The sequence below is a fragment of the Pygoscelis adeliae genome, unplaced genomic scaffold, assembly GCF_000699105.1.
Source record: "Pygoscelis adeliae isolate BGI_AS28 unplaced genomic scaffold, ASM69910v1 Scaffold71, whole genome shotgun sequence".
NCBI lineage: Eukaryota > Metazoa > Chordata > Aves > Sphenisciformes > Spheniscidae > Pygoscelis > Pygoscelis adeliae.
This window is the reverse complement of record NW_008824356.1, coordinates 11,519,245-11,533,063: the sequence shown is the minus strand read 5'-3', so window position 1 is coordinate 11,533,063 and position 13,819 is coordinate 11,519,245. Positions and strand designations below refer to the sequence as shown.

Here is a 13,819-nt window from a genome sequence, read left to right as displayed (position 1 = left end):
CAGGTCATGCTGCAAAGCGTATCTGAAGTTTCACAGATGGGAAACTGTTGTAAAATTTCATGGTCTGTGTGAACCGGGAGAGTCTTGCCAGTGAAAGTGTCCTTGTTTGAGTTTTGTGTCAGTCTTCATCCAGCAGGATACTTCTGTGTAGGTAGACTTGTGGTGGTGGTAGTAAGGCATCCTTTACTCATCGCATGACCTGAAATTGCATATTTAAGTGCTGCTAACTGCAGGGCTGCTCTCCTCTTACTGCTCCCTTTCTGTCCTCCATTGCTGTATGCAAAATACTATGTATTAAGAGATAGCGTTGGAATAGTTGGATATTTATAAATGAATGATGTCAGTCAAGAAAAAATGAATTTGTTCTGGATCAGAAGGGAACTCAAAGCTACCTAAGGCAACGGAACACTCCTTCACTTCAGGGGTTAATGCCTGGCCCTAATAGACTTGCTAAACTGTGTAAACCAAATGTGATTAAAGTGTTGTAATTAGCTCGCTGACATTCACACACTCAAGGGGAAGGCAAGCAGCATTGCTTGGCAGAAGTAACATGCCAGGGTAGCTGACAGTGTGTCATGGCCTATTTAAACAGGCAACCTTGTCTGTTATGCTGATTTATGCTCTTCCGGGTAAACAAACAAATGATCTCTGCTTTCACACCACCCGCAATATGCCAGCAACTAGGACAGAAGCCCTTTCAAAGGGTTTGGTCCTAAACACTTCCTTTCTCTATATCCCTGTTTCTTGAGGTATGGACAGGTGCTGAGGAACCGTGGCTTTCTGCCCACATGAAATGCAACCAGTTCAGTCTGGAGCTTGCTCATGCTGTAACTTCACAATCAGCTTAGCCTGGCATATAGCAGCTCTACAGTTAAAAAAGGCTGTCCCGTACTGATCTCTGGAGATATACCTAGCCTCTGTTCTTGCCCATGCACCTCTTCTCCCACTCCTTTCCCTTTTTGTGGGGCAATGTGATGAATAACTGAAAACTGGAGAACATATTAGCTGAAACTAGCCCAAGGAAAAAAATGTGGTAGAGGAACATTTGTGATGGTGAAGTCAGTTGGAAATATAGGCAAAAAATGAGTGAAGAACAGTGCAAAATGGAAGGAGAAGAAAAGAAAAAATGTGATAAATGAACCATCAGAGGGAAGAGGTGAATGAGGAGGAAAATGTATCATGAAAGCTAGGGATAGAAGAGTTGTTAAATAGATGTATTTAAAAGTCAGTGCTAAAAACACAGGAGAACATGAGGTTATAGAGAAGATCAGGAGAGAAATCATAGACATGAACGGATGAGAAGTGGGGCAATGGTAAAATAGAATGGTTAACCTTGCTTTGCACATGGACTGTATAGAAAAAGGTGAAATAAAAAGTCACAGTGACAATTCATAGATCATAAGTCAGAGGGAAAAGAGAAGTGGTTAAAGAAATGAAATAAGAAAAGTCAAAACAAATTTGTATTGATAGGTGAGAATTCTGTGTTGAACAAAGTCAAAGAAAGTGAAGATGTAAGAGGCAGCACTTTGCCTCTCCTGTTGAGCCTGGCAATAAGTTCACTGAAATAACCAAGGCTAAAGGCTGGTGACAATATTTAGGAGGAGGAGCAAATATCAGAGTGAGAGAGAAGGGGAAGATCTGGCTGTAACGTTAGTAGCATGATAACAGCAACATGAAGTGAGGTTGGAACAGAATGGGAGAAAGGCAAAGAGCTGGAAATGGTAAGAGGCAGAAAGAGAGAAACTTGGTTCCTTTGCATTGGTTTTACGGAAATTAATCTCAGTTGGGAACATTTGGGAAGGAGAGGTTTACTTTGAAAGGCAGTCATTTCAGCTGCTGTTCCAGAGTGAGGACTCAATTTCTCTACAACGGGCAATAGATTGCATGAGATCTACAATCAACTAGAGAATATGTACCAAAGGGCATCTCAAAATTGAACTCAAGCAATTCAGCTGAATGTGCCAGGTGCTGATGAGAGATTTATTTCTCTACTTTGGAGACTGTCGTGGTTTAACCCCAGCTGGCAACTAAGCACCGCACAGCTGCTTGCTCACTCCCCCACAGTGGGATGGGGGAGAGAATCGGAAGAGGTTGAGATAAAAACAGTTTAATAGGTAAAGCAAAAGCCGCGCACACAAGCAAAGCAAAATAAGGAATTCATTCACTCCTTCCCATCGGCAGGCAGGTGTTCAGCCATCTCCAGGAAAGCAGGGCTCCATCATGAGTAACTGTTACTTGGGAAGACAAACGCCATCACTCCGAACGTCCCCGCCTTCCTTCTTCTTCCCCCAGCTTTATGTACTGAGCATGATGTCATATGGTATGAAATATCCCTTTGGTCAGTTTGGGTCAGCTGTCCCAGCTGTGTCCCCTCCCAACTTCTTGTGCACCTCCAGCCTACTCGCTGGTGGGGTGGTGTGAGAGGCAGAAAAGGCCTTGACTTTGTGTAAGCACTGCTCAGCACTAACTAAAACATCCCTGTGTTATCAACACTGTTTCCAGAACAAATCCAAAACATAGCCCCATACTAGCTACTAAGAAGAAAATTAACTCTCCCCCAGCCAAAACCAGCACAGAGGCTGATGTATTTAGCTCTATCTTACTTTGGACTGTGAAGCTGCAATGAAAGGCAAATGTGTATGTCCCCATGGTACAGTATGGTGCATTTTTAGAAATTCCCAAGCAACCATTCAGCAGGCTGATATGTCTGCCTGGTTTGATTTAGTGCTGTGTGAGACATAGGACAGTGACCTGGAAGCAGTACAGCTACCTCAGCTTCTGTTCTGGATTTAGTGCATTCAAGCACTAGCTGGGAGTCTCTGTACCATTCTATATTTGTGGACACGCGATTATGTCCAGTGTGGCAACTGGGAAGTCCTAGCTGATCACAAAGATGTTTCACAATGTTTCCATAGCTATCCTATTTGTTCATTTCAAATGGGATATATATATCCTGTTTTTTCTTTAGTTAGCATAAAATATAAGTAACAATCAATTATTAATTGTCTGGGAATTAAAATCCTTGGCTGACTAGCTTCAGTTGACTTCACGAACATCATTTGTGTTTACCACCCTTCTTGCTGCTTCTAATATCAGCTGTTCCCATTGGGGAATTTTTCCTTTGGCAATTATTGCTACAAGAACGATATTTATGGATCTCTTTGTGGTGTTGGTCCTCTACTTCTCAATTGCTTTGTATCTTTTGTCATTTGTCTGTGCATCTTATCTTTCTTCCACCTTAATAGCTATTTAGTTCAGTCATATATTCAGCTCTTGTGTACAGAGGATGCTACTATACTTTGAGCAGGTATTAAAAAGTTTAACTCTAAGCTATTCCCATGGTCCTAGAAATTTCCCTTTGGAGCCTATACCAACTTGCATAGGATATGGTAAGGCATGCATAAGGCTGATTTGTTGTCTCTCTCTTTGCAGCATGCTATTGATGCTGATAATGCAGGAGTCAGTCCCATAGGAAATTCCTCTAACAACAGCAGTCATTGGGACCTCGGAAGTGCCTTTTTCTTTGCTGGAACAGTCATCACAACAATAGGTATGTTTATCGTTCATCTTTTAAAATACATAGTCACATTGAGACCTGGATAATGAAATAAATTTGAGGAAGGTAGATCACAAAGAAATAAAGTGGCTGAACTGTATTTCTCTCAGTTCTCAGAAGGCATGCCTCTGGTATGTGTCAAGGGCATTGAGCCTCTGGGTAAATATCAGAAGTTGTTTACACAATTAGGGTAGAGTAGCAATGCTGAACTGAAAACAAGTAGCACTGATGTAGCTAAGGCTTTATAACCCTGTTCGTGATGTAGATGCAAGTGGTCTTAATTTTCACTAAAAAGATCAAGAACTAATACCCAATGAAATAACTATTCTATGGTTGTTGGGAATTTGGATTTTAATATTATAGATTAATTTACCCATAAGAGTAACTTTCTTCCTCAGTACATCAGTTAATTTTGGCTTATGCTCTGAAGTTTGATGTAAGTAATTCTTCTCATATCCTACTCCTTGCAACTGGAAATGTATTCACAAAGGTATCGCAGCCTTTTTAAAATCTTTTCTCACTTTCATACTAATAATTGGAAGGAATTCTGCGAATTGTACATTGTGTAAAAAAAACCTTTTTTTTTTTACATTCTAGAATTAGTGGTCTTGAAATATTGACACATTTCTCTGTATTAGATGAAGGGTATACTGAACTGCTCTATTTACTTTTCTTGAACCAGTAATTTTAGTAAGTTCATTATTCAGGCCCTTATCATCTGTCCCCCCTATACATTGTGTTCAATGTATTTAGTCTCTTGATCTCTGAATGCTGGCCTTAGATATGCTAAGGTTTTTATCCTGTCCTCTGTGAGCCAGTTCCTCTCTTGAAGACTGTTCAAGCAGCTGGGATTTCAGAAGATGGTCTGAAGGAAAAAAAATGATAAAATGATAACATTGATGAGAAAGTTAATCTGCTGATAATTATACAGTGGTTTTATAATTTTAAGCTTGATTTCAGTGCTGTTATGGTTAGAGGTCAAGATGATGATTATTTGGAAATCACTGGCAAATTGTTGCTTTTTATTTGCATTGCCTTTGAGTATTCTTCTGATTTAAATATTGTATAAAGTGCTTCTCCATATTACAACTGTGATGCACACACTGGTGACTGTATAGACAAATAATCTGACAAAGACATAACCCTTCATCAAAGTGTGAGAATCTGACTGAATTCTGCAAGTTCTTTATGCAGGTAATACAACAAAAAAAATCCTGTGGTGGTAACAAGACTTGCTGTGGTGATCATCTCAAACAGTGGAGTCTGTGCCTTTGGCTCTGCCTTTTCTTTGTCGTCAGAGTGAGGGTGAAAGAGTGATTGCATAGAGCGCACTCCTCCCTGTGTTCCTCTATATACTAAGCTACATTACCATGTATTTTTAATGGTAGCATAAAACCAGCGGGCGTCGAGAAAGAAAACACTTCTGAATCACGTATAAGAAAACCCTCCCTTAACATTTGTTTACTCAATAGACCCAAGTGACAAGCTTTTAAATTACTCATTAGAATAAATGCCACTATGTAGGCATAGTTTATGTAGGCATATTCATTGACATCTGCTATTTAAATAACTTATTGAAAAGAGCTTGGATTTTTGCCCATATTTGCTTTAAATTCTCCATGAATGAGATTTTTATAGGCTGCATGAAGTCTACGTATTGTGTCTGGGCATGAAAATGATTTAATTTAATCCACCAGAGCCCTGTTAAGGCTTCTCTTAGACAGACGCTCAGCAGACTACCTAGTCAACCTCAGTCCGCTGGCCTGTGGAGCCTGGATTTTCTTGGACTTTTAGGAGAAATCTGGGATCACAGATGCAGCCATGAAAAGGACTGTGGGTTGGGGGGGAGGCAGTGTTGTGTGTCAGCATAGTCCTTTCACCATCCCATGACAGAGAGATACACCCAGTGCCATTGTCACAAACCTAACAGGATTAGGACCTGGGAGCCCAGCCTTAATTCCCAAGGATCAGGAGGAATTGCTGTAGATGAAGCAGATGATACACTCTTAGATCTCCATCTCTGTGGGTGCTCTGTGTTTCCACTTTATTTCATCAGTGATTTGTGATTGTGTGATCATTTTTAATATTCAAATAATTATGAATAGTCAGAATACAAATCTCTCTAACATTTCAATAAAGATACCTGATCTTAAATAAGAAAATGCAAATATTACTGCCGCAATTCTTGTTTTTTCTCTTTAACATTAAAATTTTAACAGAAATACCATGGCTACAGGAGTCATAATCCTCTACGTAGATTCCTAAAGTTAAATTCACATGGGTGGTGTGGGGAAGGGAAGAAGTGCCTGAACAAACTGTGGTGACTACATGTAGTTTACTGCATAGGACAGGTGGAGAGCTGCCTTTCTGCCAGTATCAGATGTTCCCGATATTTTATCTGAAGTTACAAGGCTGGGAATTGAAACAAAACGTGCCCAAACATGCTTGGGCCAAAATGAGAGTTTTCACTCAGGATATGCAGCTGGATAATTATGTCTTGGTCAGAATCTGTCATCTTTTCAACACCCCAGGTTACCCTAACAGAGGATGGAAGGAAGGCGTGTATGCACCTTGATTACAGCATCAATAATGATTTTTAAATATAAATGAAGTAGGATCTTCAGAGGGAAGGCTTAAAAACTTCCTTGTTAAAAGCTACTAAAAAAACTCATGAAATACAAATGTTAGGCTCTTTATTGTCAAATTGAAAGGGGAACCGAATAAAGAGTTCAAGGACAGATTTGCATACTGTGGGTACAGTTTGGAGGCTACAGTGTAACTAGTCAGTGTGATGAGGTGCTGAGGAAATTATGAGCTAACCACTGAAAATGAGCCTTGTCAGGTGAATCACACTCCCGTCAGGAAGTCATTGGCACAGCCCAAGAGGAGGAGCAGCAGCGCGCAGACACCAGGCCAGCATGGAGGGATTTTTGTGCTGTGATAAGTCAAGCTAGATTAATTAATCAAACATCAACTTTAGATAGGACCTGAATCTATAGAAAATATGGGTAACTGAGGCTACAAGAAGAACTAAATCACAGGGGGTATCTCACCTGGGAAATGACATCATGCCATGGAAAGTCTGTAAATAGGAATTACATGTGGCACAAAGGTATGCCTGCAGGAACAGCAGTTTTTCTAAACTCATTGTGTTTTTTAAAAAGCCATGTATAAGTTCTGAGAGTCTGACAATTGTTTTTCTCCTCAGGATATGGGAACATTGCCCCAAGCACTGTTGGAGGCAAGGTTTTCTGCATCTTGTATGCCATCTTTGGCATTCCACTGTTTGGCTTCTTGCTGGCTGGGATTGGAGACCAACTTGGAACCATCTTTGGGAAGGGTATCGCAAGGGTGGAAAAAGTTTTCAGAGTAAGTTAACTGTCAGTTTTTTGCTTGTCTTGTATAACTTGCTTTTAATTCTGTTGCTATTACCTGCAGGGTTTTTTACATGTTGGGCACCATGAAATATTTACATGTCTAGCTGAGATGATGCTTAACATCCTTAGGGGCCTCTGTAGCCAGTGGAGAGAAATAGACTTCTCTAGATGGTGATGCAGGGGTTGTGGATCAGGCTCTGAGTTTCCTTCTTGAGGCTCTCTCTGGGGAATGTATCTCCTAAGCTAGGTTCCTTACAAGGACTGGTGGTAAAACAGCCTTCAAAACACCACAGGTTGCTTCAGACGTACACACGTTCACTGAAAACAGAGAATGTAGTGTAACTTCTGGAGGAACAGGGATGCAGAGTAGGTCCTGACTGTATTACTAATAAAGCCTAAAAGACTTGGAAAGCAGGGTTACTGAAGTGAATGTGAACTTGGGAAGAGAGATGACTGAGTGATATGCTTTCACTGCAAGAGGACAGATGTGTTGGAGTAGATCTGCAGCTGCAAAAACTGGCATAATGCCACTGACTGGAATCATCTTCATGGTATTTACCTGCCCTGCCTACCATGGATACATCCTACACTAGATTTCTGTATAGACTTTCTCATATGTAATTTCCCTTCATGTTGCCAGTACCCTCTATTTTTGAGTCTGTATCACTGTAAGCAATTCTTTCGCAAGCAGTGCCGCAGACCTGGCAAATGGTGTTTTGCTAATTTGCCGATGGTTCACATCAGGGATTCTCTCTTTGAAGCAGAACTTCTAGAAGTGACCTGTGTGATGCTTCCCTTGGAGGCTGTGTAACTGGAGGTAAGTCTTTCTAGGGATGGAGTGGATGAGAAGCTGTCCAAGCTGGTTAGTTTAATAGGCATCTATTTCTAAAACATTCCCACAGATGAGACCAAATTACTTGTAACTGTTTTTGAAAGGGAGTAATTGAGTATTAGACTGGAGTATGAGCAATTTCCCTTTTGATTAAATTACTGTGAAGTGTCCCAGACCACCCATAAGGAGTATTTCTCAGGCTAAATGTGGAAAAAGGTGACTAGTGATTATGGGTGAGTAAGCATGTACATGCCTGACTGGAGAGCACTTGAAAATGGCCTACATTTTCATGAAATGAAAATAAGGTTATTGAAAGGTGGCTCAGGTTGGGCCTGCAAAAATAGAAGTAGCCAAGATCCCTAATTTCTTTTTTACCTAGCTTCTTATTATACCTGCTTCACTTCAGAGGAATCTCTGAACCTTCCAGCCTGCTTCTGCCCAAGAAAAACTACAATCTCGAAGTCATGATATGACTTGAGAGTCAGAAAATCTTTGATTAATTGTCAGCTGTAGTATTGGCTTTCTGGGTGATGTGGACAAGACCATTAAACTGTCAGCATGGTAGTTTATGAATAAAATAATACATGCTCTACTTGAAGTATTTTAAGATTCACAGATGAATGCTGATACTAATGTTTCATACAGAATATAGCCCTTTGGCACATAATGGGAGTTCTTTTGTTATTCAAAGTACTCCTTCCTTTTCTTGAGTTAATGCAGTTGCTTGTTGTTTGTAACTATCTAAACTATTTCTTTTCCTCCTTGGTGTTTTATCAGCTTCCAAAGCAATTTAGAGATCTGTGGTCCCCTTGTTTAGTCAAAATGTATGTTTATTTCTTTTATTTTGATTCTCATAAATCCATTATATCTGTTCTTTTGTGATTTGGCGGATGAGGTTATACATAATTTCCTTCAATATTCCTAGTAATGAGGTTCAGCTATTTGAAATATTCCCGACAGAGTTTACAATTTACATGCATCTTAGTAACTAGTCTTAATATGAGTGGTTTCACTCTATATGATTATTTGCATAACATTTGATATATTATATATGATCATTAATATACATGCTATATACTTTATATTGTTAGCTAATGCAGGATATAATGATCATTATAATTTTAGTAATTATGTAATTTATTATCACAATGTGTTTACATTGTTAGGCTCCATAAATGTTTGGACCTAATCTGATGAATCCACAAGTGGAGTAACAGTTCTTGATTTAATCCTGAGCAGTGAACAAAATTTAGTTCAATGTGTAGCTCTTGTTTCTTACTTTGTAACTGTCTCCATAATGAACTCAAATTCAGCATGTTTGTGGGTGTAAAGCAACCTGCTACAACCTTTAAAGAGAGGACATAAAAATTAGGAGAATAGTTAATATAACATTATAATATATCAAGTTTCCATGTGCATATGCCTCAACACTCTGCTTCTGTCTGTCTCCAGTTGCCTCTGTTTATCCCATTCACCCTTAGGGATGTTATGTGGCTGGTGTCAGGGCAGCCAAGAGTTCCTGAAATCCTTGCAACTTTGCCATCATCTGTACAGGTGGATGGGATTTGAAGGCAACTTGATCTTGCATTGTGGTTAGGATTATTTTTGAAGCTAGGTAAGAGGCAGTATGCATACGCTGGCAAGTGGGAAAGAGAGGAAGGTTTCTCTGTTGGCACAGCAGACTTTTCACCCAACGCATTTCCTTAACAGGCCTCTTGCTCCATCCAACAGTATAACTGTGAGCATGGAGCCCATGCCGCGCAAGGGACAGCCTGCCCCTGGCATCCTCTGGCATAGCTGGAAAGATGAAAGGAGGATTCCTCCCAGAGGAATTGTGCTAGTGCACTTCTGCTGCCTCTGACATGACTTGTGCGGAGCCCCACCAAACCTACGTTAATTAGCAGCACGAATTAGAGCCTAAGAATGCCACATTTAGCTATTGCAGTGATCAGTCCACGCACTCTGTGGGGATTTTAAGAACAATTTGAACTCCATAAAGGGGGAAAGAGATCTGCTCTTATCAAGTACACACTACCCCCAGAGTATTGACAGAATATTTCAGGAGAGGAGCTGGACACATGCCACTGCTCATCTTGTAATCCAAAATATTGCTACTATTTCGGTGTGTAGATAACCAGGAAAACAACTATTAATTTGTGACTAGGTAGGGCTGGAAGTATTTAATTGCAAAATAATGCTTTGTCAAAACAGGAACTTTTTATGTACCATTTTAAGAATGGGAGGCACTGGCAGAGTGACGCTGCCTCAGATACGAGGAGGTATCCCAAACACCACGACTTGGCTAGTCTATGCCATCTGTCCTACTGGAGTAATCATGTGTGGTACAAGTAAATAAACATCAACCAGGTCAGAGAGGTAAACCAAAGCGTCCCCCACGCAAGCCCTACCTACTCAGCTACTGATTGTTCCTGTATGTCCCATCTTCAGTAATCTGGGGCAGAGCCTGGCTACTAGTCTGCTCTCACATGCATACAAGTATGATTCCCCAGAAAATTGATATGTACAGGGTCACCAGATTCACTATATGCACTGGTCACAAGCATTCAATATCTGGGTTCAGTGATGAAATCAGTTCTCCCAACCCATCTGAGAAAATCATGTACACACTCAAAATCTACTTAAAAAGTTGATAACTTTTGTTGCCGCTCCTCTTCTTTAGTCCCTGTTCGGGCGCCACTTTGTTACGCCTTTCGCCGGAACGGAGGGAAGACACAGTCACTCAATATGAGTGATCAGCATATTTCGTTTATTGGAATACAATCATCAGACTTTATAGGCTTACTTCTTACATATTTATTATAATAGGTTGGGTTAGTATAATTAGTTCTAAGAAAAGGTGGGATATTCTAATTACTTCTAAGAATCTATTATCATAGGGTTCCTCCTCCTGGCGCACGCGTACTGCCGTCTGGTGGTCGTCTATTGGGGTCTTTTGGAGGAAGATTCACAGTCTTCCTCACCGGGTACCTTCACCTTTGGCCCAGAATGTTGAGTTGGCAGAGCTTCAGACTGCGAGGTCGGTTTCAACCAGATGGTCTAACAATAGGGGTACAGTGTCTTTGCCAAACATTCTACTATACTTGCAACTGTATCTATACTATCAGAGTATTAGCTACAATAGTCTTGTCTTTCATTGGCTATTACACCAGCTGTGTGCGATAATTATTAAGTTCCCGCTGACTTAACATTTCGATGTTTACATGTCCCCGGTCAGCTAGCCAGGCTCCCACAGACTTTCACCTGGCAAAGTTTTCCAGACACTACAGAAATTAAATATGCATTCCAAGGTGACATAAAACCGTAAAAGTATTATTGTTATCTTACATACGTGAGGGATCTGATGAGCGACCTGAGACCATTTCTATAATAAACAGCAGTACAAACCCCATTCTTTTGGCTTGCTCTGTACACACAGAGGCTGCAAGCATCTAAAGATAGAAAGGAAAGCACTCCATAAGCAGAGTGCACAGTTACAGAATGCAGCAGCTGTCGTTATCATGAGTTAAATATAGGCTAAATTCAGATAGTCTTTATTCAAACCTTGTAACGAGTGTTTAGATTCTCACTGGAAGTAGATCGGATGAGCATAACCTGACAGATCTTCCCTCATCTTGCAGTTCAGTACAGATCCAGGCATTCAGCCTCGGCACAACATGCTTCTGAGAACACTCCAGGATTTTCTGGCTTCTAAGGTGAAGACACTGTGAGCAGTTCTTGGACTTGGTTACTGCTTTCACTCCTCTGGCTTACAGCATGATGCTGAGGACATGTCTGGCAACACAGCTGGTAGGGTGTGAATTGCAGTACAGGAATGTGTGCGAGCAGCCAGAGACATGGATGGTGGCAACGCTGCATCCCTGAAGCTCACATCTCAAGAAAATACACTACTTTGTGCAGAAACGCATTACCTCTGTAAACAACTCACACTTCACTGAACCAGGGACTTGTCAGAACAGACCCATCTGCTACCTGTCTTTCAGGTTTTCAGCTTAAAGAACCTGTTTGTCCATTGATCTCTTGAGAAATGGTTAGTTCTAGATTTGAGAGACATGTAAGTGTTATGAAAATGATATACACCTTTTTTTCTTTTTTCCGAAAGACAGCAGTAGGCATTACCTTAAACTTGAAACAGTCCTAGCAAAAGTAGTTCTTAGTTGGAAGATGGGACTGGGGCTAGGGCAGGAGTAAGAGAAGTCCCACTGAGCTGGTGGAAAGCTTTCTTTTAGCAACTGCCAAAGCTCTACCTTTCCTAAACTTTGGTTTTTGTCTTTCTGAATACATTAGGTCTACCCCAGCAACTCTTTCTCTTAGAGATTCAACTTCTTTTTAGAGATTTTTGGCTTCTCTGATCTCTTTTGTTACTGTACAAGTGACAGGAATTGTCTTGACAAATTCCTTATCTGAAATTGAATGCAAAACAGATCCTGGGAAATAAACTTTGTACAGGAGAGTAACTGTGCAGAGGAGGAACGCTTAAAAATACAGTCTTTTTTCTTTGTCTTCCCTCTGTCTGTCCATTTGCTCTATTATCTTTCTCGCTCTCCTCCTCTTCTTTCCCTTGGCTCACATCAAACTTGTAGCATTATACCTGACACTAGTGCGGGACTGGTGAGTGAGTTCTCAGAAAAGTTTGCTGTTCAAAGAAGTTGTTTGAGGTTTCCTTGAAGTACCACCTTTACCTCTTCTTCCCTAGGGTGATGCCATAGCCCAGGGACCGTCTGCTTCCTGCCAGGCAGCCCCCACCCTGCACTTTCTCTTCCAGCCCCATATCAGCATCGATTCTTCTCATTTTTGGCAGCTGAATCAGATGAGATCGTTCCCAAAGCCAGAAATTCAAATCCGGATCACTGCTTAGGCAAACCAGTGAAGTCATTCTGGATTTGCACTGTTGTTACTGAGTTCAAAATCTGGGACATGGTTAATAGATAAATGTATTATAACCTAAGTGATACGTTAGCTAGTAAGATCCTATTTGTAGTTCTGAATATATGGCCTGGCACCTGCATTTCAGAGCAGATTAAGTTAATGGAAGACTGATGGAAAACTTTCCTCTCCACTTCCTGACGTCTAATCAAAATATACCAAAAATCAACACAATATTTTTATTTTGTTTTATTGCATTTCATTACTAGCCAGCATCAGTGTGTTATTACATCAGCTGCTAAAAAACCACTGAGGATATTAACACCGTATCTTTTCTTTTTTAATATAGTGTTATTCATTGTGATTTTCCGTAAGGAAAAAAGCTACAATTTAAAAAAAAAAATTCACTCAAGAATTTCCGCAGGGGAACGGTCCAGGACAATGATCAATCTGCCATCTGCTGGCGTCCTGTCTCTGGACAGAGCTGTCAGGACGGGGTGTGAAATTCAACCTACTGGTGCACATACACAGTATTATTCCAAAATGATACAAGATTTATGAGTGGAAATTTCAGTGTTCAGAGCTTAGCCTAAGAATTTCCTGGGTCATTTCCACCAAAACAAAATGGCTGAGAAATACAAAAAATCAGTCACCGGAAAGGAATCCTACATTTACATAATCTAGTAAGAATTTCTTATTGTTGCAGTAAAGACAGTAGATTGAATTATATTCTGTCATTGGTTATTAGCACTTTGATACCATAGAAGCCAACAAGGAACAGTATTTACAAATACTGATTTGTAAACAGTGTTTTTAAATGGACAGGAAAATATATAGGCAGAGAAAAGGATGTGATAGTAGTAAATGGCAAGTTTGTTGTGAAGCAGAAAGTTTTGAAGGGAGGAAGCCAGATGGAAATTAGAGATGAAGTGAGGCTGAGAGGTTGGAAGAAGTGGTTAGAGATGATAGAAATAAAGTGAAGCTGATGTGAAGATACTGCTAGAAGAATGGGAAAGTAGGAGCAAACAGCCACTTGCTCAGGAGGACTACAAGGATGTCGTGAGGTTATGCACGGAGAAAATTAGAAGAGCCAAAGCCCAACTAGAACTTAATCTAGCTACTGCCGTAGAAGACAATAAAAAATGTTTCTATAAATACATTAGCAACAAA

General features: G+C 40.4%; 1 protein-coding gene across 1 annotated transcript in view; it reads left to right on the top strand.

The window, feature by feature from the left end:
• The window catches only part of KCNK10 (potassium channel, subfamily K, member 10), a 72,842-nt gene that overhangs the window by 33,028 nt on the left and 25,995 nt on the right, over window positions 1–13,819 (top strand). Inside the window, exons 3-4 of the mRNA XM_009319430.1 lie at window positions 3,433–3,550; window positions 6,765–6,925. Coding sequence (XP_009317705.1) covers window positions 3,433–3,550; window positions 6,765–6,925 — 279 coding nt within the window. The remainder of the gene's footprint in view (window positions 1–3,432; window positions 3,551–6,764; window positions 6,926–13,819) is intronic.